Genomic DNA, 20,729 nt, shown 5'->3' with positions numbered 1-20,729 from the left:
GGTCAGTTTTTCATTCCAATCCCAAAGAAGGGCAATGCCAAAGAATGTTCAAACTACTGTACAACTGTACTCATCTCACACACAAGCCAAGTAATGCTCAAAATTATCCAAGCTAGGCTTCAACAGTATGTGAACAGAGAACTTCCAGATGTTCAAGCTGGATTTAGAAAAGGCAGAGGAACCAGACATCAAATTGCCAACATCCGCTGGATCATGGGAAAAACAAGAGTTCCAGAAAAACATCTACTTCTGCTTGACTATGCTAAAGCCTTTGATTCTGTGGATCACAATAAACTAAAAAATTCTTAAAGAGATGGAAATATCTGACCATTTCACCTGCCTCCTGAGAAGCTTGTATGCAGGTCAAGAAACAACAGCTAGAAATGGATATGGAACAATGGACTGGTTCCAAATTGGGAAAGGACTACGTCAACGCTGTATACTGTCACCATTATTTAACTTATATGCAGAGTACATCATGAGAAGTGTCGGCCTGGATGAAGCACAAGCTGAAATCAAGATTCAGGGAGAAATATCAATAACTTCAGATATGCAGATGACAGAGGACAAGATGTTTGAATGGCATCACTGACTCAGTGGACATGAGTTTGAGCAAGCTCCGGGAGATGGTGGACAGGGAAGCCTGGCGTGCTGTAATCCATGGGGTCCCAAAGAGTCGGACATGACTGAACAATGAACAACAATAACACCTTTCAAATCAAAGGAAAGAACGCCTAGTAATGGTGATTCATTTTAGATCCCACAAATCATGATCAGGTAAATTAAAAAGGCTTCGGCGTACCTATATCTGATTCTTGTTGATGTATGGCAGAAAACCACAAAATTCTGTAAAGCAATTATCCTTCAATTAAACAAATAAGGTGGGAAACAGGCAGGAGGATACTGGGGAAGAGGGTGTTACCCTCAACGAGCTTACAACATCTTCTCTAAGGGATGACCATGTCTTTCAGAAATGCTGGCATTCCAGATTCTCTTCTTCCTGAGCCACACACCCTACGTCCTCAAACAAACAGTCAGAGGCATAGGAAGGTTGACAGGACTGCACAATGCCACAGAGGATCGCTTTCCTACTTGCCTGACGCTGGGCTAAAGCTTCTTCACACACCCAGGGCCCAATGTGATGCAGGGACAGGTAAAGCCCATCCTTAACTTGTCACAGAAAACATCCTTCTCTACTTCACCCACTTCATATCCTGAGATCTCAAAACTTCTTTATCCCTCAAAAGAGAAATGTTTATCTATTTATTTCACTAATTATATCACTAAACTCTAAATTAAAAAAAAACTGGATCCATTATTGAGTATTTTTTAAGGAAGAATACAATCAATCATCCACCACATTCCCTTGCATTTCTTCAGGCTACCAATCTACAGTACAGAACACCCTGAAACTCTTTTCCTTCATCCCTTCTAAATTTTATGACTTTTTCCAAACAAGGCTTCTTCTTCTGCCTTTGACATTTTCCTTTATATTTAGATGGAGCCCGAAATTAATTTGTATTTTCTGTCTTGTAAGTAAGGTGCTGCTCTTAAGAACTCAGCCAAACACAGAAAACAATGCTTCTTTAGCAAATATCTTTTGGAAGTTAGGGGAAGCAAAATCATCTGCCAAATATTTTTTACAGTTTGTTTTAAAACAGAAGAATTGACTTGACTCACTTAGATAAAAGATTGCTTGTACTAATAGGATAAAATAATTCTCTACAAATTGGCAAGAAGGGTGGCCTAAGTGGACATGTTTATGCTGCGCCCAGCTGCCCAGTCGTACCTGACTCTGCAATCACCCGCACTGCAGCCCGCCAGGCTCCTCCGCCCGTGGGATTCTCGAGGCAAGAAAACTGGAGGCTCCTGCACCTCTTGCATTGGCAGCGGGATTCTTTACCACTGAGCCATGGACACACTGCTGTATTTCAGACAATTTTAATGTTTTTTAACTTTTTCTTTTATACTGGAGTATAGTGGATTAACAATGTTAGTTTCAGGTGTACCACAAAGCGATTCAGTTATACATACACAGGTAAAATTCCTTTCACATTTAGGTTGTTACAAGGTATTAAGCAGAGTTCCCTGTATACAATAACTTTTTGGTGGTTCTCCATTTTAAATATGTAAAATTAAATATTATAAATGTATATGTAAAAATATGGATATGTAAAAATGTATATGTTTAAATATGTAAATTTAAATATGTAAAATGGATAACATAAACCTACTGTATAGCACAGAGAACTCTGCTTAACATTCTGCAACAACCTAAATGGGAAAAGAATTTTAAAAAGAAGAGATATATGTGTGTATATATATATATATATATATATATAACTAAATCACTTTGCTGTACACTGAAACTATCACAATATTGCTAATCTCCTATACTCCAACATAAAAAGTTTTTAAAAAATTTAAAGTCTTAACATCTTTATACCAATCAATGATTATCTGTAGTGAGAATTAACCATCTCACTGCTACCCATGTCATCAAATATAAAGTCACGCTTCTGCTGAACTCCTCTGCACATCACTGACGTATCCCATCCCCCGCCACCATCCCCCACATTGTTTTGTTGCCCTGCACGGCAAGAGAGACACTGGAAGGGTAGAGTCTTAACTGTTGGACCGCCAGGGAAGTCCTCCCCTCCCCCCACTTTTCTTGATGTTTCTAACATAACAAATTCCTATGATAATTTCTTTTTTCATGGGGACTCTAATGTGATTTTACAGAAAATTTTAGGCTTTCTTCAATCTCCAAGTAAGATGAGGGTGATGTTACACATGAAGTCTTGTAGAAATATTTATTTTGACTGATTCTGACTTCATAAGTTTACTGGAAATGAAGAGGTCAGAAAAGGAGGGAGAACTTCATCACATGTATTCTGGAGAGAGCCCAGGCATCTTCCTCTCACCATCCTCATGCCTGTCAACTGTCTGCAAATGAAATAATGATGCCATTTGATCCTGTTGCCCCACTTCTTGCTTATAATAATATTTTCCCCTTTTTCCATCCTTATCTTTCTTGACCTCTCTGTGGTCCTTCTGCTCCTGACAACTCCACTCTCTTCTTGGAATTTCTTTGGGCTTGCAACTCCTGAATTCTAAGCCTTCCAAGACTTGCTCCCAAACTCTAATTCCTTCTCTCTTCCTACAAAACATTCTCCACTGCAACTTAGCATCCTCAAAAGTCAAGTTGCCATGTATGCCCATTCCTTCACCTGAGCCCGTTTCTGCTCTAGGGGTCCTCTTTCAAGGACCAGCACCCAGTGGCTGAGACCTGGGGTCTCTGCCCTCCCTGTCCCACGCAGTTGGTCACCATGTCACCACAGCAGTGCCCCTCAAATCACCACTTCTGAGCCTGTCCTCTGCTCTCCGTGTTCAGTCACTAAGTCAGGTCTGACTCTGCAACCCAATGGACTACAGCACACCAGGTTTCCCTGTCCTTCACTAACTTCCTTCCTGGAGTTTGCTCAAATTAATGTCCATTGAGTTTGTCAAACTACCGCACAATTGCACTCATCTCACATGCTAGTAAAGTAATGCTTAAAATTCTCCAAGCCAGGCTTCAGCAACAGGTGAACCGTGAACTTCTAGATGTTCAAGCTGGTTTTAGAAAAGGCAGAGGAACCAGAGATCAAATTGCCAACATCCTCTGGATCATCGAAAAAGCAAGAGTGTTCCAGAAAAATATGTATTAATTAATGTCCATTGAGTTTGTCAAACTACCGCACAATTGCACTCATCTCACATGCTAGTAAAGTAATGCTTAAAATTCTCCAAGCCAGGCTTCAGCAATATGTGAACCGTGAACTTCTAGATGTTCAAGCTGGCAGAGGAAACAGAGATCAAATTGCCAACATCTGCTGGATCATCGAAAAAGCAAGAGTGTTCCAGAAAAACATCTATTTATGCTTTATTGACTGTGCCAAAACCTTTGACTCTGTGGATCACAATAAACTGGAAAATTCTGAAAGAGATGGGAATACCAGACCACCTGACCTGCCTCTTGAGAAACCTGTATGCAGGTCAGGAAGCAAGAGTTAGAACTGGACATGGAACAACAGACTGGTTCCCAATAGGAAAAGGAGTAGGTCAAGACTGTATATTGTCATCCTGCTTATTTAACTTACATGCAGAGTACATCATGAGAAACGCTGAGCTGGAGGAAGCACAAGCTGGAATCAAGATTGCCGGGAGAAATATCAATAACCTCAGATATGCTGATGACACCACCCTTATGGCAGAAAGTGAAGAAGAACTAAAGAGTCTCTTGATGAAAGTGAAAGAGGAGAGTGGAAAAAGTTGGCTTAAAGCTCAACATTCAGAAAACTAAGATCATGGCATCTGGCCCCATCACTTTATGGCAAATAGATGGTGAAACAGTGGAAACAGTGGCTGACTTTATTTTTCTGGGCTCCAAAATCACTGCAGGTGGTGATTGCAGCCATGAAATTAAAAGAGGCTTACTCCTTGGCAGGAAAGCTATGTCCAAGCTAGATAGCATATTAAAAAGCAGAGACATTACTTTGTCAACAAAGTCCATCTAGTCAAGGCTATGGTTTTTCCAGTGGTCATGTATGGATGTGAGAGTTGGACTATAAAGAAAGCTGAGTATCGAAGAGTTGATGCTTTTGAACTGTGTGTTGGAGAAGACTCTTGAGAGTCCCTTGGACTGCAAGGAGATCCAACCAGTCCATCCAAAAGGAGATCAGTCCTGGGTGTTCATTGGTAGGATTGATGTTGAAGCTGAAACTCCAATATTTTGGCCACCTGATGTGAAAAGCTGACTCATCCGAAAAGACCCTGAGGCTGGGAAGGATTGAGGGCAGGAGGAGAAGGGGATGACAGAGGATGAGATGGCTGGATGGCATCACCGACTCAATGGACATGGGTTTGGGTGGACTCCGGGAGTTGGTGATGGACAGGGAGGCCTAGCATGCTCTGGTTCATGGGGTCACAAAGAGTCGGACACAACTGAGCGACTGAACTAAACTGAGTTGGTGATGCTATCTAACCATCTCATCCTCCACTGCCCGGTTCTCCTTTTGCTTTCAATCTTTCCCAGAATCAGGGTCATTTCCAATGAGTCAGTTCTTCGTATCAGGAGGACAAAGTATTGCAGTTTCAGCTTCAACATCAGTACTTCCAATGAACATTCAGGGTTGATTTCCTTTAGGATTGACTGGTTTGATCTCCTTGCAGTCCAAGGGACTCTTAAAAGACTTCTCCAATACCACAATTCGAAAGCATCAGTTCTTTAGCACTCAGCCTTTTTTATGGTCTAACTCTCACATCCATACATGACTAGTGGAAAAACCAGAGCTTTCACTATATGGAGCTTTTGTTGGCAAAGTGATGTCTTTGTTTTTTAATATGCTGTCTAAATTTGCCATAGCTTCCCTTCCAAGGTGCAAGTGACTTTTAATTTCATGGATGCAGTCACCACCTGCAGTGGTTTTGGAGCCCCGAAAAATAAAATCTGTCACTGCTTCCACTTTTTCTCCTATTTGCCATGAAGTGATGGGATCAGATGCCATGATTTTAGTTTTTTTAATGTTGAGTTTTAAGCCAGTTTTTTCACTCTCCTCTTTCACGCTCATCAAGAGGCTCTTTAGTTTCTCTTCACTTTCTGCCACGAGAGTGGTCAGTGCAGTTCAGTTGCTTAGCCATGTCTGCCTCTTTGCGACCCCACGGACTGCAGTACGCCAGGCTTCCCTGTCCATCACCAACTCCCGGAGCTTACTCAAACTCATGTCCATTGAGTCGGTGTTGGCATCCAACCATCTAATCCTCTGTTATCCCCTTCTCCTCCCACCTTCAATCTTTCCCAGCATCATGGTCTTTTCCAGTGAGTCAGTTCTTCACATCAGGTGGCCAAATTGTTGGAGGTTCAACTTCAGCATCAGTCCTTCCAATGAATATTCAAGACTGATTTCCTTAAGGATGGACTGGTTGGCTCTCCTTGCAGTCCAAGGGACTCTCGAGAGTCTTCTCCAACACCACAGCTCAAAAGCATCAATTTTTCAGTGCTCAGATTTCTTTATAGTCCAGCTGTCACATCCATACATGACTACTGGAAAAACCATAGCCTTGACTAGACGGACCTTTGTTGGCAAAGTAATGCCTCTGCTTTTTAATATGCTGTCTAGGTTGGTCATAGCTTTTCTTCCAAGGAGTAAACGTCTTTTAATTTCATGGCTGCAGTCACCATCTACAGTGATTTTGGAGCCCAAGAAATTAAAGTCTCTCACTGTTCCCATTGTTTCCCCATCTATTTGCCATGAAGTGATGGGACTGGATGCCATGATCTTAGTTTTTTGAATGTTGACTTTTAAGCCAGCTTTTTCACTCTCCTCTTTCACTTTCATCAAGAAGCTCTTCAGTTCCTCTTCACTTTCTGCCATAAGGGTGGTGTCATCTGCATATCTGAGGTTATTGATATTTCTCCTGGCAATCTTGATTCCAGCTTGTGATTCATCTAGCCCTGCATTTCACATGACGTACTCTGCATATAAGTTAAATAAACAGAGTGACAATATGTAGCCTTTTTCGTACTCCTTTCCCAATTTTGAACTGTTGTTCAAAATTGTTGTTTCACGTCCATTGTCCATGTCTGGTTCTAACTGCTGCTTCTTGATGCCTTTGCTCTTAACCACTGCTTTATCTGGAGTGTCGTCATTTCTCACTCAGATTTCTGCATGAGCCAGACTCCTAAGTGTCCCAGCTTCTAGGCATGCTCCCCCAGTCCTCTCAAGTCAGCCTCCCCACTGTCATGAGTCTGTTACACCCTGGTCTAAAGTCGTTGTTTAAAAGTCCAGTTTTTCAGAGCACTGAGTGACTCTCACCTGTGAACCCTGCTCACTGCTCCGGTCTTATACCCCTCCAAGCAACTACACATGCCCCCGACACAGGAAGCCATGCCCCATTGCTCCCACGCCAGCCTAGCTCTGCACATGTGCATTCCCTCCAGCAGGAGCTCCCCTTTCTCTTATGGGCTTCTTAATTCCTATTCAATTTTCAGCATTTGATGCCACTGAACTGTACACTTAAAAATGGTTAAAATGCTAAGCTTTCTGTGTATTTTTCCACAATTAAAAAGAATGGCGCAAATGTCACTTCTTCAGGAAGCCTTCCTTTCCTGTCTCCCCAGCTCTACTCAAGGAGGTCGGGGCTGTCCTGAATCCATCTCTGCAGGCCCCAGGTCCCGGTGTGTGGACTCGGAGCTCAGCACACATTTACGGAGTGAAGGATGAGAGTCCCAGGGGGAAGGCGGAGACCTGCCTCTCTTGTTCTGCAGATGCTCTCTCGCACGGAGCCCTGTACCGTCACTGCCCTTCCCTCGGTGCCACCATATATGAGTCAAGGGATGTCTTCAGACAGAAAAAACCACTAGCCTCTTTTAAGCAGTATGTTTAGTGACCTCTGCTAGCCAATTGTTCATTTTGCATAGCAGACCAAGTCCTGCTAACAGCCTGAGGTCCTACCAGACTGCCTCTCTCCCTGTTACCTTTCTGACAGCGTTACCTACAATCCAGTTTTTCTTTTTTTGGTCATGCGGTGTGGCATCGTCCCTGGCCAAGGACTGAACCCGAGCCCTCTGCAGTGGAAGCGCACAGTCTGAACCACTGGGTTGCCAGGTAAGTCCATTGCCTGTAACCCAGGCTCCACTATGTCAGTCCCAGCTGCATGGGCCTCCTAGCCGATCCCTGAGAATGGCAGGCCTGGTCCTGCCTCAGAGCCTTGCAGCTGCCTAGGGATCGCAGGACGCTCTTCCTCCCAATAGCTGTGCCTTCAGGTCTTTGCCCCAGCAACACCCCCGACACGTCCTTTAACCACCCCTGCACCTCACACTCCCTGTTATTCCTGCTTCCCTCCTTTGCTTTCTCCAGAGTGTTTATCTGCCCATGCTGTGCATTTTGTTGGTCTCCCTTAAAGAACACAAGCTCCCTGAAGGGAGGGACTGTCTTCTGTTTTATTTCCTGCTGAATCTTCCCCATCCAGGTCCTAGAACACAGCCCACGCTCACGAGTCATCTGGCGCATGAGACTACGCTCTTCAAGGTTTTAGAAAGAGCACACACGTCAACAACAGAAACAGACAACCGAATCCTAACATGGGAAAGGACCTGAACAGACGTTTCCTTAGATAAGATATACGGGGCCAATGAGAAGTACATGGAAAGCTGCTCACCATCACTAGCCATGGGAAATATACACAAATGAGATACCACTTTGCATCCATTAGGGTAGCTGTTATTTTAGAAAAACAGAATTTAACAAGTGTTGGCAAAAACATAGAGAAATTGGAACGCTTGTGCACTGCTGGTGGGAATGTCAAACGGTGCAGCTGCTGTGGCCGACAGTATGGTGGCTCCTGAAAATATTGAACAGGACCACCATATCACTCAGCAATTCCACTCTGGGTACACATCCAAGAGAATCAAAAGCAGGGACTCAAGCAGGTATGAGACACCCACGTTCACAGCAGCAACATTCATAATAGACCAAAGATGACAGCAACGGTCCATCGATGATGAAGGCATAAACAAAATGGCATATACACATATAAGAGAATACTGTTCAGCCTCAAAAAGGAATAAGGTTATGACACATTCTACAACACGGACAATCTTTGAAGACATTATGATAAGTGAATGTGCCAACTGCAAAAAGACAAAAATTGTACGATTCCATTTATAGGAGGTATTTGGAGTAGTCAAATTCACAGGGACAGGAAATAGAATGGTAGTTGCCAGGGACTGGAGGGGGTGGAGGGGAAAGGGAGGAAGGAATGGGGAGTTAGTATTTAATGGGGACAGAGTTTTGGTTTGGGATGATGGAAAGGTTTAGGAGATGGATGACACCGATGGTGGTACAGCAATATGAACGCATTTGATGCCACTGAACTGTACACTTAAAAATGGTTAAAATGCTAAGCTTTCTGTGTATTTTTCCACAATTAAAAAGAATGGCAACACAGCTCTTGCCTTAAACTCTAATAAGAAGCCTAATATATAATGCAGATAGACGTGAAGTCGCTGTGGCTAAGGCAGGAATACAGGCTGAGATGTGCCTGCTTTCCACTGCACATCCTTGCTGCCTTCCAGAGGAGCATGGACCCCACATGAGCCATCACGAAGGAGTGTCCTGGCTCCATTCTAAAGTGCGCATGTGCTGGCTGCACTGTTCTTAAGGAAAGGAAGTTAAGTAGTTAACCCTGGCTCCACTTCTAGGAGGAACTTATCAACAAGGAAATATGCCATCACCAACTGGCTTGCAGCCAAATGTCAACACACTGTCTTATTTTTACAGAAATCACTTTATAGCCCCGTGGCAGAGAGGAACTGCCAGGGGAAAGAGCAACATTAAGTCACTGGCACCCATATCTAATTATCATTAATGTCTCATATTTTCTGAGCCCTTTTCCATAATAATTCAATCCTCAAAAATAATTCCATCAAGAAGCTATGGAAAAAATTGTGTGATTTCCAATTTACAGATGAACGAAAATTCAGTGGGCATTATTCATAGAGGATTACAGAAATGGAACTGACTTTAGGATAATAATCACTAACATCAAGGATTTATTAATGATGACACCAGCTCAGGACTTTGCATGGACTGTTGGATTTCATACTTCTAACTAGCCTCTCCCACCATATTTGGTAATTACTATTATTATTCCTTTTCAGACCAGGGAAAATTGAGGCTCAAAGAATAAATAACTACCCCAAATTGAATGGGCTTCCCAGGCAGTGTAATGGTAAAGAATCCTCCTGCCAATGCAGGAGACCATGAAACTTGGGTTCAAGTCTTGGGTCAGGAAGATCCACTAGAGAAGGAAACGGCAACCCACTCCAGTATTCTTGCTGGGACAATCCCATGGACAGAGGAGACTGGTGGCTATGGTCCATGGGATCAGAAAGAGTCGGACAGGACTGAGCACGCACACATTGTTAAACTGAATAGCTTTAAGCAACAGACTGTTCTGAACTGTCTTACTCCAGAGTGCATGCACTTAACCACTATTATTCTGTCCTTCTCACCTGGGTCCCTGACTCTTCCTTTTTGGAATAGGCCTAATCAATGCTTCCTTCTGCCTTGAAAACAAGTACAACTGATGAATCTCCATAGGTCACTGTGTTTTTTAACCCTAAGCTGAACTAATGCTAACAAAATAAAAATAAATGAGTATTCTTCTTAGTCACTAAGCATAAATGCAACAAGATACTATCACTTCAACTAAGGGACACGTTCCTAGATCCTTTACAATCCTATAAAAATTTACAAACAAAAATATCCTCAAGATCATTGGAACAAATAGTCCCATCTGGGTCATCCCATTTCATGTCTCTTTTCTGTAGGACTAAAGAATCTGATGATGGACACAGTGCTGACTGTTCCCTCTACTCTGCTAAGAGCTTCTTCAGAACTTTCCAAGGATGTCTGCTTTGTTCTCCGGAAGCTGGAGGGAGGAGAAATGCTTTGTGGTTTGTCAGCAGGGCATTCAGTCCGGAGGGGCACCCCATAGGATGCAAGGGCTTTGGGCCAACTGAAACAAACATTAATTTGGAAGAGCATCAAGCACAGGCTCCAACTGTGCATCTCTAAGGGACACGCGAGGAGAGGACAGGGGCAGAGTGGTAGCTGGGCTGCAAGCTGATGGCTAGAGTTTCTCCACTCCTCCTGGGAGGCTGCTGAGGATGAGCTCCTTCAAAAATACCTTGAAGTGCTTCTTTAAAACCATCTACTGCGACACATACTAATTCTTGCAACAAAACTCATATGATGTGGGCATTTTCTCTAAGTGTTGAGAACTTAAACACTGGCTTTTCCTAACTCCATGTATCACCTTTGCTGTGAGTGTGATGCCCTGAGCCCAGACCCAGCACCCCAGGAACACTGGGGCCGTGGCTTTTCTCTCTTCCACTCTGAACATTCCACAGCGGGGGCCAGAGTGTGTGGCTCCTTCTCACCCGAGAGCGGGGTGAAGGAGGGGCTTACCGAGTTCTCCTTTAGCTGCAGCCCCTCCCCGTTGGGAAGCGAGGACCGCCTCTTAGCTGAGTTCCTGTTTGGGGTGGAGGTGATGGCCCCTGCTTTCTTCTTCACAGTGAGCACCTCACAGCTGGCTTGGTCTTCGTTATGTGTGCTCTTCCCGGCATTGATGACCCTGGAGGAGAAGCCAGAAAAGCCGATCAGACGAATGCCCTGTGTCATAGCTTGGTGGAGTGAACGGGTTTTTTAGTGGACTTAATACAAGCACATGTTAAAACATTTGCTGAAGCATTGTTCAGAGCTCCATTCACCTTTGCAGGTGTCTGATAGCTGTGATCAACCCCACTAATCCATTTCTAGTCAAAACACATGAGATAATTAGTCTTTTGCCAATTACACTGAAGATAGATGGCTGGCTCAGGGAATTCCCTTCCATTTTTCCAAGTGATAAAGAGCAAAACCACCACATCAATCTTATCAAAGAACAAAGCAGTAATTGACAGCGCACTGTAAAATCCTAGGGAACAAAGCAGCATGTTTCATGACCACCATGACCACTTTCACTTTACACACAGAAGTGAATGGATCAAAGGTTTACTCTTTTAAAATTATCTTCTCTCCTTTGTCTTTTCTCCAGTAGAATAACACTCCTTACGCTGCATCATCACAATGGACTACAGGGCATGCGGATTTGTACATGTGGCCTTATGATGTCATGGCATGTTGACACTACTTTGGCCTAATTAGTAATGTTTTGAGCATAGGAATGCTTCAGAAAAACATGCTACATCATTTATAAAGTTTTTTTGTGTATCAGGTACCTGCAGACTGAACTCTTGGGTTTTAGCACCATTTTCTTATTAAGTAATTAAGCAGCAGCTAAAATAGTTTTCCCAAAAGAGAGAGATCTCCTTGATTTGCCATTGCTGTGTTTTCTTTCCAAAACTTCAAGGGTGTCACAGTAGGTGAAAGAGTGAGGGTGCAGGATATAGACTCAGTGGCAAAGAAAGAAAGATGCCTTTGTTTCAATAAGGTAAGATAGATGGAAATCCACTCTAAAAGTGTGGTGTATACATCACTCTATTAGTCTTGTGCTCCCTCCTAACAATTAATTAGAGGATGGTTGTTTTCAAATGCCTTTTACCGAACAGTTTCACATTCCGAAAGAATCATAAACTCAGAGTAAACTGCAAAAATGGTATACAGTCTTAAGCACTCTTCACCCAACTTACTCCAAAGCAATATTTTCTATCACTCAAGAACACCACCAAATCAAGCAATTGATACTGATCCAGCACTGTCAGCCAGACCGCAGAGCTTATTCAAATGTCACCATTTGGCTTTCAGTATTGACAACTGTAAGCCAACACATACATGCTACAGTGAAACAGGAAACAGAGAGCTAACTGAGATGTGAGAACTCTACGACCTCACCGAGTGTGCTTTGGGCAGCTTTCTACCAAACCCTGGCATTCTATGGAGGGGTTTCAGATGTTTGCACATTTACTTTAATTTTTTAAAGGTATAAGCATTTTGGGGGAAAAAATGCAATAATTTAAAAGTTCATTCCCATCTCTCACATGTAAACAAATATATGCTAGTCTACATATTTTGGGCAGCTTTGGCATAATAAGCCTTCTATCTTTTCTCTTCAAACTGATTGATACCACTAGATTGGAAGGAGATCTGTTTGTTTTTTTTTTTAAAAAAGACCATTTGCAATTACTTATCTATATGTTAAAGGGAAATGATCATGAAAGTCAATCATCTCTATTTGAAATTTCTGTTCATTGAAACTGCTTCATCATTCTTACTAAGTTTATTATAAATTTCAACTGAAGTATATTTTTATAAACAAAAGCCTTTTATACTCATTTTACACATGACCGTTTGGTGTAAGATTTGTTTTTTAAAGTAGATTGTTGCTTATAGAGTTTGAAATGTCTTGTCCTTACTGGGGTGGGAACAGTCCAGTGCAAGGAGGTGGGATCCCTGCTGATCTCTATGAGGTCATTAAATTTGCCTACGATGTTTATCACACCCTCTCAGGGAGGAAGGGAGGAAGAGTTCAAGGTCTAGTTTTTGGTCCCACCTTCACTCTCTCTCCTGTGGCCAGGGGGGTTTTAATATGGTTTCAGAATACAATGCAATTCTTAAAGACAGGCTACCTGCATAAGACCATGAGTGCTACTATGCTTACTGCATAGGGCAGCTGGAATTCGGTCAGGCCTCCCTTGACCCCCACTCCAACTTGTCTGTGTGGGCTTAGTCACTCATAGTCCAATTTCTGATGGAAAACCCGAACGAATTTTCTGGCCAACCCAATACGCAGAGCTTCGCGACAGTCGGTGGCAGGCCCTGCTGGACTGTGTGGGGGAGCAGAGAACAAGCAGATCAGGCGAGCTTGGGTCCAGGCTTGAGAGAAAGGGGATTCTCTTCCTGCTTCTAAGGCTACTGGAGAAAGCGCCCAGAGGAAGGATAAAGGATGGATGGTTCCGATCTGGTTGTCGCTAGAGCTGCCCATGTTTCGTCCAGAGGTTTGCCACTGGAGCTCCTAATACATGCACTTAACTGGAGTTTTCCTTTCACACAGAGTTTTGGAGAAACAAACCTGGCAGAGGAAGGACATTCAAAATACCACCTGCCTCCTCTCAGTCAGCAATAGTGACTCCCAAGCGACATGTGTGGCGTGGATGGTTTGCTGGATGGTGATACTACACCCCCACGGTCACCCACAAGCATCTTTCCCAGGGAAAGCTCAAGGTGGAGGTTTGGGAAAACAAGTCCATGACCACTGTCCCCTCTATACTGTCCTCTCATCAAGATCCGAGCTTCTATTTCTGGAGCTTGGTATCACCCTGACCATTGGCACCTAAACTTATGCTTTAGTCAGGTTTTTTTTCCCCAACAAAAGCAGCATCGCTGATCTCCAATAGCTCATGCCAGGCTGACTCATCTGCCACTGTTCTTTTCCAACAATCAACAAAGCGACTATAATTATACAAATCACGAATCACTGTCCTCTGGAGGGGCAGTGTCTCCCACCTTTCTTAGTGAACATTAAACTCCAAAGTTGACCTAACTCATCAAGAGACTCTAGAAACTGTTATGCACGAGAAAGCCAGGGACTGGGAAGACTGTGACTTATACAAGGTCACAGATCTGAATACAGCAGAGCTGTGGACACACTTCTGAGTTCCGCTCTTTCTCCTTCAGCTCTCCGTTGTTTTGTTTTCCTATTGTGTGCCTATTCTTATCAGCACTTGGTTGCAAGGGCTGTCCTGCAATGACTCATCACAGCCAGGGAACCGTGAAGAACAATCGAGGGTGGACTTCCTCTGCCATTTCTTGTGAGGACAGCTTGTGAGTGACACTGATGGACTATCAGAAGGGTCAACCTAGAGAGAAGACAGCAGCCCCAACCCTGGAAGCCTATTCGGTCAGATATCTGATTATTACCCAGATGATAAAGTCATGTTAATTTAAAGCCACTGCCTTTTTAAAGCATACAAATGGACTTCCCCGGTGGTCCAGTGGTTAAGAATCTGCCTGCCCATGCAGGGGATATGGGTGCGATCCCTGATCCATGAAGATTTTACAAACTGCAGGGCAACGAAGCTTATGCACAACTATTGGGCCTGTGCTCTAGAACTTGGGAGCCACAACTATTGAGCCCATGGGCTGTAATTACTGAAGCCTGTTTGCCTAGAGCCTGTGCTCTGCAACAAATACCCAGAGCAGTCAAAAGAAAATAAAATTAAAACACACACACACATACAACGGTTATCTCATATTTCATATTATTTAAAAATTTTGACTCTACAGCTTTAGTAGAAAGACCTGATTCTTATCAATTAACTTTGGCTTTAAAAAGCTTGATCTCTATTAACTTATCTCTATGACTTTCCTGGTGGCTCAGATGGTAAAGCGTCTGCCTACAACACAGGAGACCCAGGTTCAATCTCTGGGTTGGGAAGATCCTCTGGAGAAGGAAATGGCAACCCACTCCAGTACTCTTGCCTGGAAAATCCCATGGACAGAGGATCATGGTAGGCTACAGGCCATGGGGTCGCAAAGAGTCAGACACGACTGAGCGACTTCACTTTCTTTCTTTCTATCAATTTAAATATTTCATTTTGCTCTTCACAGGCCAATGCTTTGTTTACTAAATTTAAATAAAACCTCCAATTCCTCTAAAAGTAAACTGAGAAAAACTTTCCTGAGTTGAGAAGTATCATGCTGTCAATAGATTCAATAATTTTTTTATGTGAGCAGCTATATTAGTAGCTACATTCTCTTCTTGTCCTAGGCTCCAGGAAAAAGTCAGTACTATGTTGAGATCACTCAGAATGACGTTGAGATATGCTTTCTTTATCTAAGCAATATCCACCCATGATACTTATTTTGAGGACCTCAAAACAAAATGTTGGTGGACCATGAATCATCATCTCTTTGGTGTCATGGTTTTCCAATTGCCTACAAAGGGAGAAAACATCTTCCCTGAAATTAAACCAGAGGTATAAAGCACAATGGTTGAGACCATGGGCTATCTCCCCAGAACACAGCACACAGCTGGTGTTCAACAAACATCAGCTGAAAGAATGAATGCAGACAGAACTCAACTCTGCCTACTCCCTAGATGTGGCAATAATAATATCTTAACATTTGCTGAGAACTAATTATGTGCCAAGGACTGCTGTTGGCATTTAATTCACACATGTAGTGACTAACTAATGGAATCCTTTCGTGGACCCTATGAGTTGGCCACCACTGTTCCCCATTTAAAGTCCCAACTACTGGATAGTGGAGTGTTCGGTCAAGTTGCTCAACTTCTACAAACATCAGCTTCTTAGCAGTACTTCTTGGATTAAATTCTGGGAGTTGCTAAAATATATACGTTGGGTAGAGGAGCTATTAGTCACCTTAATTGAAGAACTGGGAAATTATGAAGTTAGGATTAAAATTCACATGGGAGAACTGTGAGAGGATGAAAGGGAAGGTTAGCTGCTATGTTTTCAATGTGGAAAATTTACACTCAGTTCATCCTTCCCTTAGAAGATCAGGATATGTTTGCCCTGGGAGACACGTGACAAAGTTAAATTCATTTATGGATTGCATTAACCTATCAGTTAACCTTCAATGGGACCAAAACACCTAGATTTTTTTTCCCACTTATAAAAACAGGTACATATGGAATTTTAAGGACTGGAAGTCCAAAATCCTGTGTGTATCAGACACAGTTTGAAGCTATGACCTAACACCAAGCATAGATGTGGCTATGAGATCGTAGCAGTAGAAAAACTATGTAAAAAGGACAAGTGATTCACACTGTGCTGCTATCACACACTTGGGAAACCTGTTTTCCTCCTTTCTGTTTGTGAAATATTCTAGTCACAAGTTAAAAAAAAAAAAAAAATCAACTCCACCTAATTTCAGCAGGCAAGTCCTGGTTTTAATGGCAAGCATTAAATGATCAAGTTTCTGCCTTCTCATCTGCTCAAAACCTTGACCTTAATGACATTCACTTGATAATATAACACACAGAATAGGTTCCTGTCACTAAATTCAGATGAGTAAATATTCTCAACTCTTCTCAAGAAGTGAGCCCCTGTCACAGAAGCCACTGGTCCACAAAAGTCACAATGGAACCATTTTCAACAGGATTTACAAGGACAATCAAACCACAAAGGGGAGTCACTGTCCGTATGTTTTGAAAGGATTCCCATGCATCACGGGTGTAAACTCATTTGTTACCAACCTGTCCCCCTTAGGACCATGAGGTATTCAGCAGAGGCATCAACAGAGACAATGCTCAGAAAGGCCAAGTTCAAACTTGCTGTGTGCTCTGGGACACAGTAAGCTTACTTTCTGTCTCTAAAATGGGGATAATAACACTTACCTCCAATTATAGAAGACATTAGAACAAAATGCGCTAGCATGAGAAGTATTTAACAGTGCCTGGCGCACAATGAGTACTCAATATTGCTATTTAATAACAACATATCCAACACAGGCTAAGCTCCTTGTGTTGGGCCCAGAGGACTTTATGCAGTCGTGTGAGTTTGAGGGGAACCTCTTCTTCCCTCTGTCAGTGTCCCTCTGCCGGCCTCAAGGGCACAGAACCACCTCCAGGCATCAGTAACTACATGTGGCACTGCACGACACTTCCCAGAACATGGACCTTTCTTGAGCAAGGCTACCTGCTCCTCTGGGCTCTTTTCTCACAGTTCTTGCAATATTCAATCCACGCAATGCTCTGTACACAGGAAAGGACCCATGCAGTTAGCAGTGTGACGATTCTAAATTCCCACCCAGATCTGCCCACGGACACCATTTCTCTCCAGGCTCCTGGACTGAGACAGTCAGGTCCCAAGACCCACTGAATAGAGAATTTGGTTGGGTTTGATCACTCTTTTTTTTTGTTTGGTATTATTCTCTTGCTTTGTTTTTAAAGGAAATAAAAGCCTGAACCGTTTAAGCTAAAAAGTTTACATGAGGTGTTAATAGGGCTAACATGCAGTAATCACACTGGTTAAGAAGGGACAAGTGTTTTTAAAAGGCCACCAGGTGAATTCAGCTATTGCTGATTCATATGCAACTGAGATGCAGACAGCAAAAGACTGTAGGGGGAGGGGTGGGAAATCAATCATTGATGGGAGACGAAATACAGCAATCAATTATTAAAATTCTCTTTTCGAGTTAACCTCATAGACAATGTTCCATGTGATTGTCTGAAATGGTTACTGACCACCCAGATTGGCTGGAACATAAGGACAACTTAATTCCTAGCTCCAAGGGCGTTAATAACCTCTCATTCTTGGTTTACTAGAAAACCATGGCCCTGAGAAGGAATTTAAGCCTTTGATAATAGTCATCAGCAAAAACAGCCGGAACATCTATCAAGAATAATAGCTTCTCCCAGATGGTTTTGGTCACGTCCTGGAAGGAGGGACAACAGGAGGTCACACCAGCCCATGCAGTTAACAGCCAGTGTGTTACCAATGAGGAGAAAGGATGGGAGGAAATGGAATTCTCTGCGGTGTTTGGCTTTCGTGTTTCGGAAGGTGAAGTTTGGCAGTACCAACAGGTGGAGGAGGCAGAGTGGCAAGAAGGCAGGATGAACCCAGGCAAGAAAAGAGTACATGCACGTTCTCCCATCACTCATCTTACACCTTCTCCATCACTCATCTTACACCTTCTCCATCACTCATCTCACACCTTCTCCATCACTCATCTCACACCTTCTCCATCACTCATCTCACACCTTCTCCATCACTCATCTCACACCTTCTCCCATCACTCATCTCACACCTTCTCCCATCACTCATCTCACACCTTCTCCCATCACTCATCTCACACCTTCTCCATCACTCATCTCACACCTTCTCCATCACTCAACTCACACCTTCTCCATCACTCATCTCACACCTTCTCCATCACTCATCTCACACCTTCTCCCATCACTCATCTCACACCTTCTCCCATCACTCATCTCACACCTTCTCCCATCACTCATCTTCCACCTTCTCCATCACTCATCTTCCACCTTCTCCATCACTCATTTCACACCTTCTCCATCACTCATTTTACACCTTTTCCCATCACTCATCTCACACCTTCTCCCATCACTCATCTCACACCTTCTCCCATCACCCATCTTACACCTTCTCCCATCACCCATCTCACACCTTCTCCCATCACCCATCTTACACCTTCTCCCATCACTCATCTCACACCTTCTCCCATCACTCATCTCACACCTTCTCCATCACTCATCTCACACCTTCTCCCATCACTCATCTCACACCTTCTCCCATCACTCATCTCACACCTTCTCCCATTACTCATCTCACACCTTCTCCATCACTCAACTCACACCTTCTCCATCACTCATTTTACACCTTCTCCCATCACTCATCTCATACCTTCTCCCATCACCCATCTTACACCTTCTCCATCACTCATCTCACACCTTCTCCATCACTCATCTCACACCTTCTCCCATCACTCATCTCACACCTTCTCCCATTACTCATCTCACACCTTCTCCCATTACTCATCTCACACCTTCTCCATCACTCATCTCACACCTTCTCCCATCACTCATCTCACACCTTCTCCCATCACTCATCTCACACCTTCTCCATCACTCATCTCACACCTTCTCCATCACTCATCTCACACCTTCTCCCATTACTCATCTCACACCTTCTCCATCACTCAACTCACACCTTCTCCATCACTCAACTCACACCTTCTCCATCACTCATCTCACACCTTCTCCATCACTCAACTCACACCTTCTCCATCACTCATCTCACACCTTCTCCCATCACTCATCTCACACCTTCTCCCATCACTCATCTCACACCTTCTCCATCACTCATCTTCCACCTTTTCCCATCACTCATCTCACACCTTCTCCCATCACTCATCTCACACCTTCTCCCATCACCCATCTCACACCTTCTCCATCACTCATCTCACACCTTCTCCATCACTCATCTCGCACCTTCTCCATCACTCATCTTCCACCTTCTCCATCACTCATTTTCCACCTTCTCCCATCACTCATCTCACACCTTCTCCATCACTCATCTTACACCTTCTCCCATCACTCATCTCACACCTTCTCCATCACTCATCTTACACCTTCTCCCATCACTCATCTCACACCTTCTCCATCACTCATCTCACACCTTCTCCATCACTCATCTTACACCTTCTCCCATCACTCATCTTACACTTTCTCCATCACTCATCTTGCACCTTCTCCATCACTCTCTTACACATTCTCCATCACTCATCTTACAGCTCCTGGTTCCCAGGTTCTGTTGGCAGCTAATGAAGGGATGTGACCAATAGGGGATGCTAACTGGGGTCTCAAGGACCACATTCAGCCCACAAGTTGGTATTTTAATTTTTGTCCACAAGTTCCTTTTTAAGGTGAATTTGCAGTTGCCATATTTTAAAATAGGGATATTTATATTAAAAATCTTAATTTTCCCATTTTTCTTGAAAGATAATACACCAGGCTACACCTGTCGCACTCCTGGGTGACAACAATAAAGAGAACAATCAACAACGACACCCATGCTAGCTCACCCCAGACCTCACTGTCTGCTTCTGCCATGGTCACCTGCCTGACCCTGGAGGCATTTGCGTCTGCAACCCTGCAACCAGATCTGCGTGGCTTCATGAGCAAACTAAGAAAATTATTAGATATGTAGTACATATAGACTGAACTAATTACTTTAAAACGTTGTGACACCAAGAGAGATAAAGCAAGAAGACGAGGGCATGGTTTTCACACTCACGGAGCCCACGGCCATCTGTATAGTAGGGCCACCTTCCTATAAATAACTGTTTTGTTCTGACTGGTACCACACCAAACCCATATGTCACAAGAGATCTGAAAATGCAGAGGAGATGATTCTGCAAAAGAAGAGTCATGGAAAGTGTCACAGCTGAGGTGGCACCTAAGCTCAGCCTTACTGAATAAAGGAGGGAATTAAGAGTCAGAAAAAAGGGACTTCCCTAGTGATCCAGTGGTTAAGACTTCATGCTTCCAATGTAGGGGGTGTGGATTCAATGCTTGGTCGGGGAACTAAGATCCCACATGCCTTGTGGTGCAACCAAAAATGATAATAATAGAAATGAAGAGTCAGAGGAAAACCAAGGCAAGAGTCTCCAGACATAGGAATAACCTCTGAAAATAGTGAT

The 20,729-nt window shown here is 43.3% G+C and overlaps 1 protein-coding gene across 4 annotated transcripts in view; it reads right to left on the bottom strand.

Annotated features, from left to right (window-relative positions):
• Nucleotides 1–20,729, bottom strand: part of PPM1H (protein phosphatase, Mg2+/Mn2+ dependent 1H) — a 288,609-nt gene that overhangs the window by 174,341 nt on the left and 93,539 nt on the right. For all 4 annotated transcript variants that reach the window (XM_070454667.1, XM_070454669.1, XM_070454668.1 and 1 more), the window contains exon 2: nucleotides 11,016–11,181. In XM_070454667.1, the coding sequence (XP_070310768.1) occupies nucleotides 11,016–11,181 (166 nt within the window). The remainder of the gene's footprint in view (nucleotides 1–11,015; nucleotides 11,182–20,729) is intronic.

This window comes from Odocoileus virginianus, chromosome 24 (genome assembly GCF_023699985.2).
Source record: "Odocoileus virginianus isolate 20LAN1187 ecotype Illinois chromosome 24, Ovbor_1.2, whole genome shotgun sequence".
In the NCBI taxonomy this organism is placed as follows: domain Eukaryota; kingdom Metazoa; phylum Chordata; class Mammalia; order Artiodactyla; family Cervidae; genus Odocoileus; species Odocoileus virginianus.
Note: the sequence above shows the minus strand (reverse complement) of the source record. Positions and strands in the feature narration are given on the sequence as shown.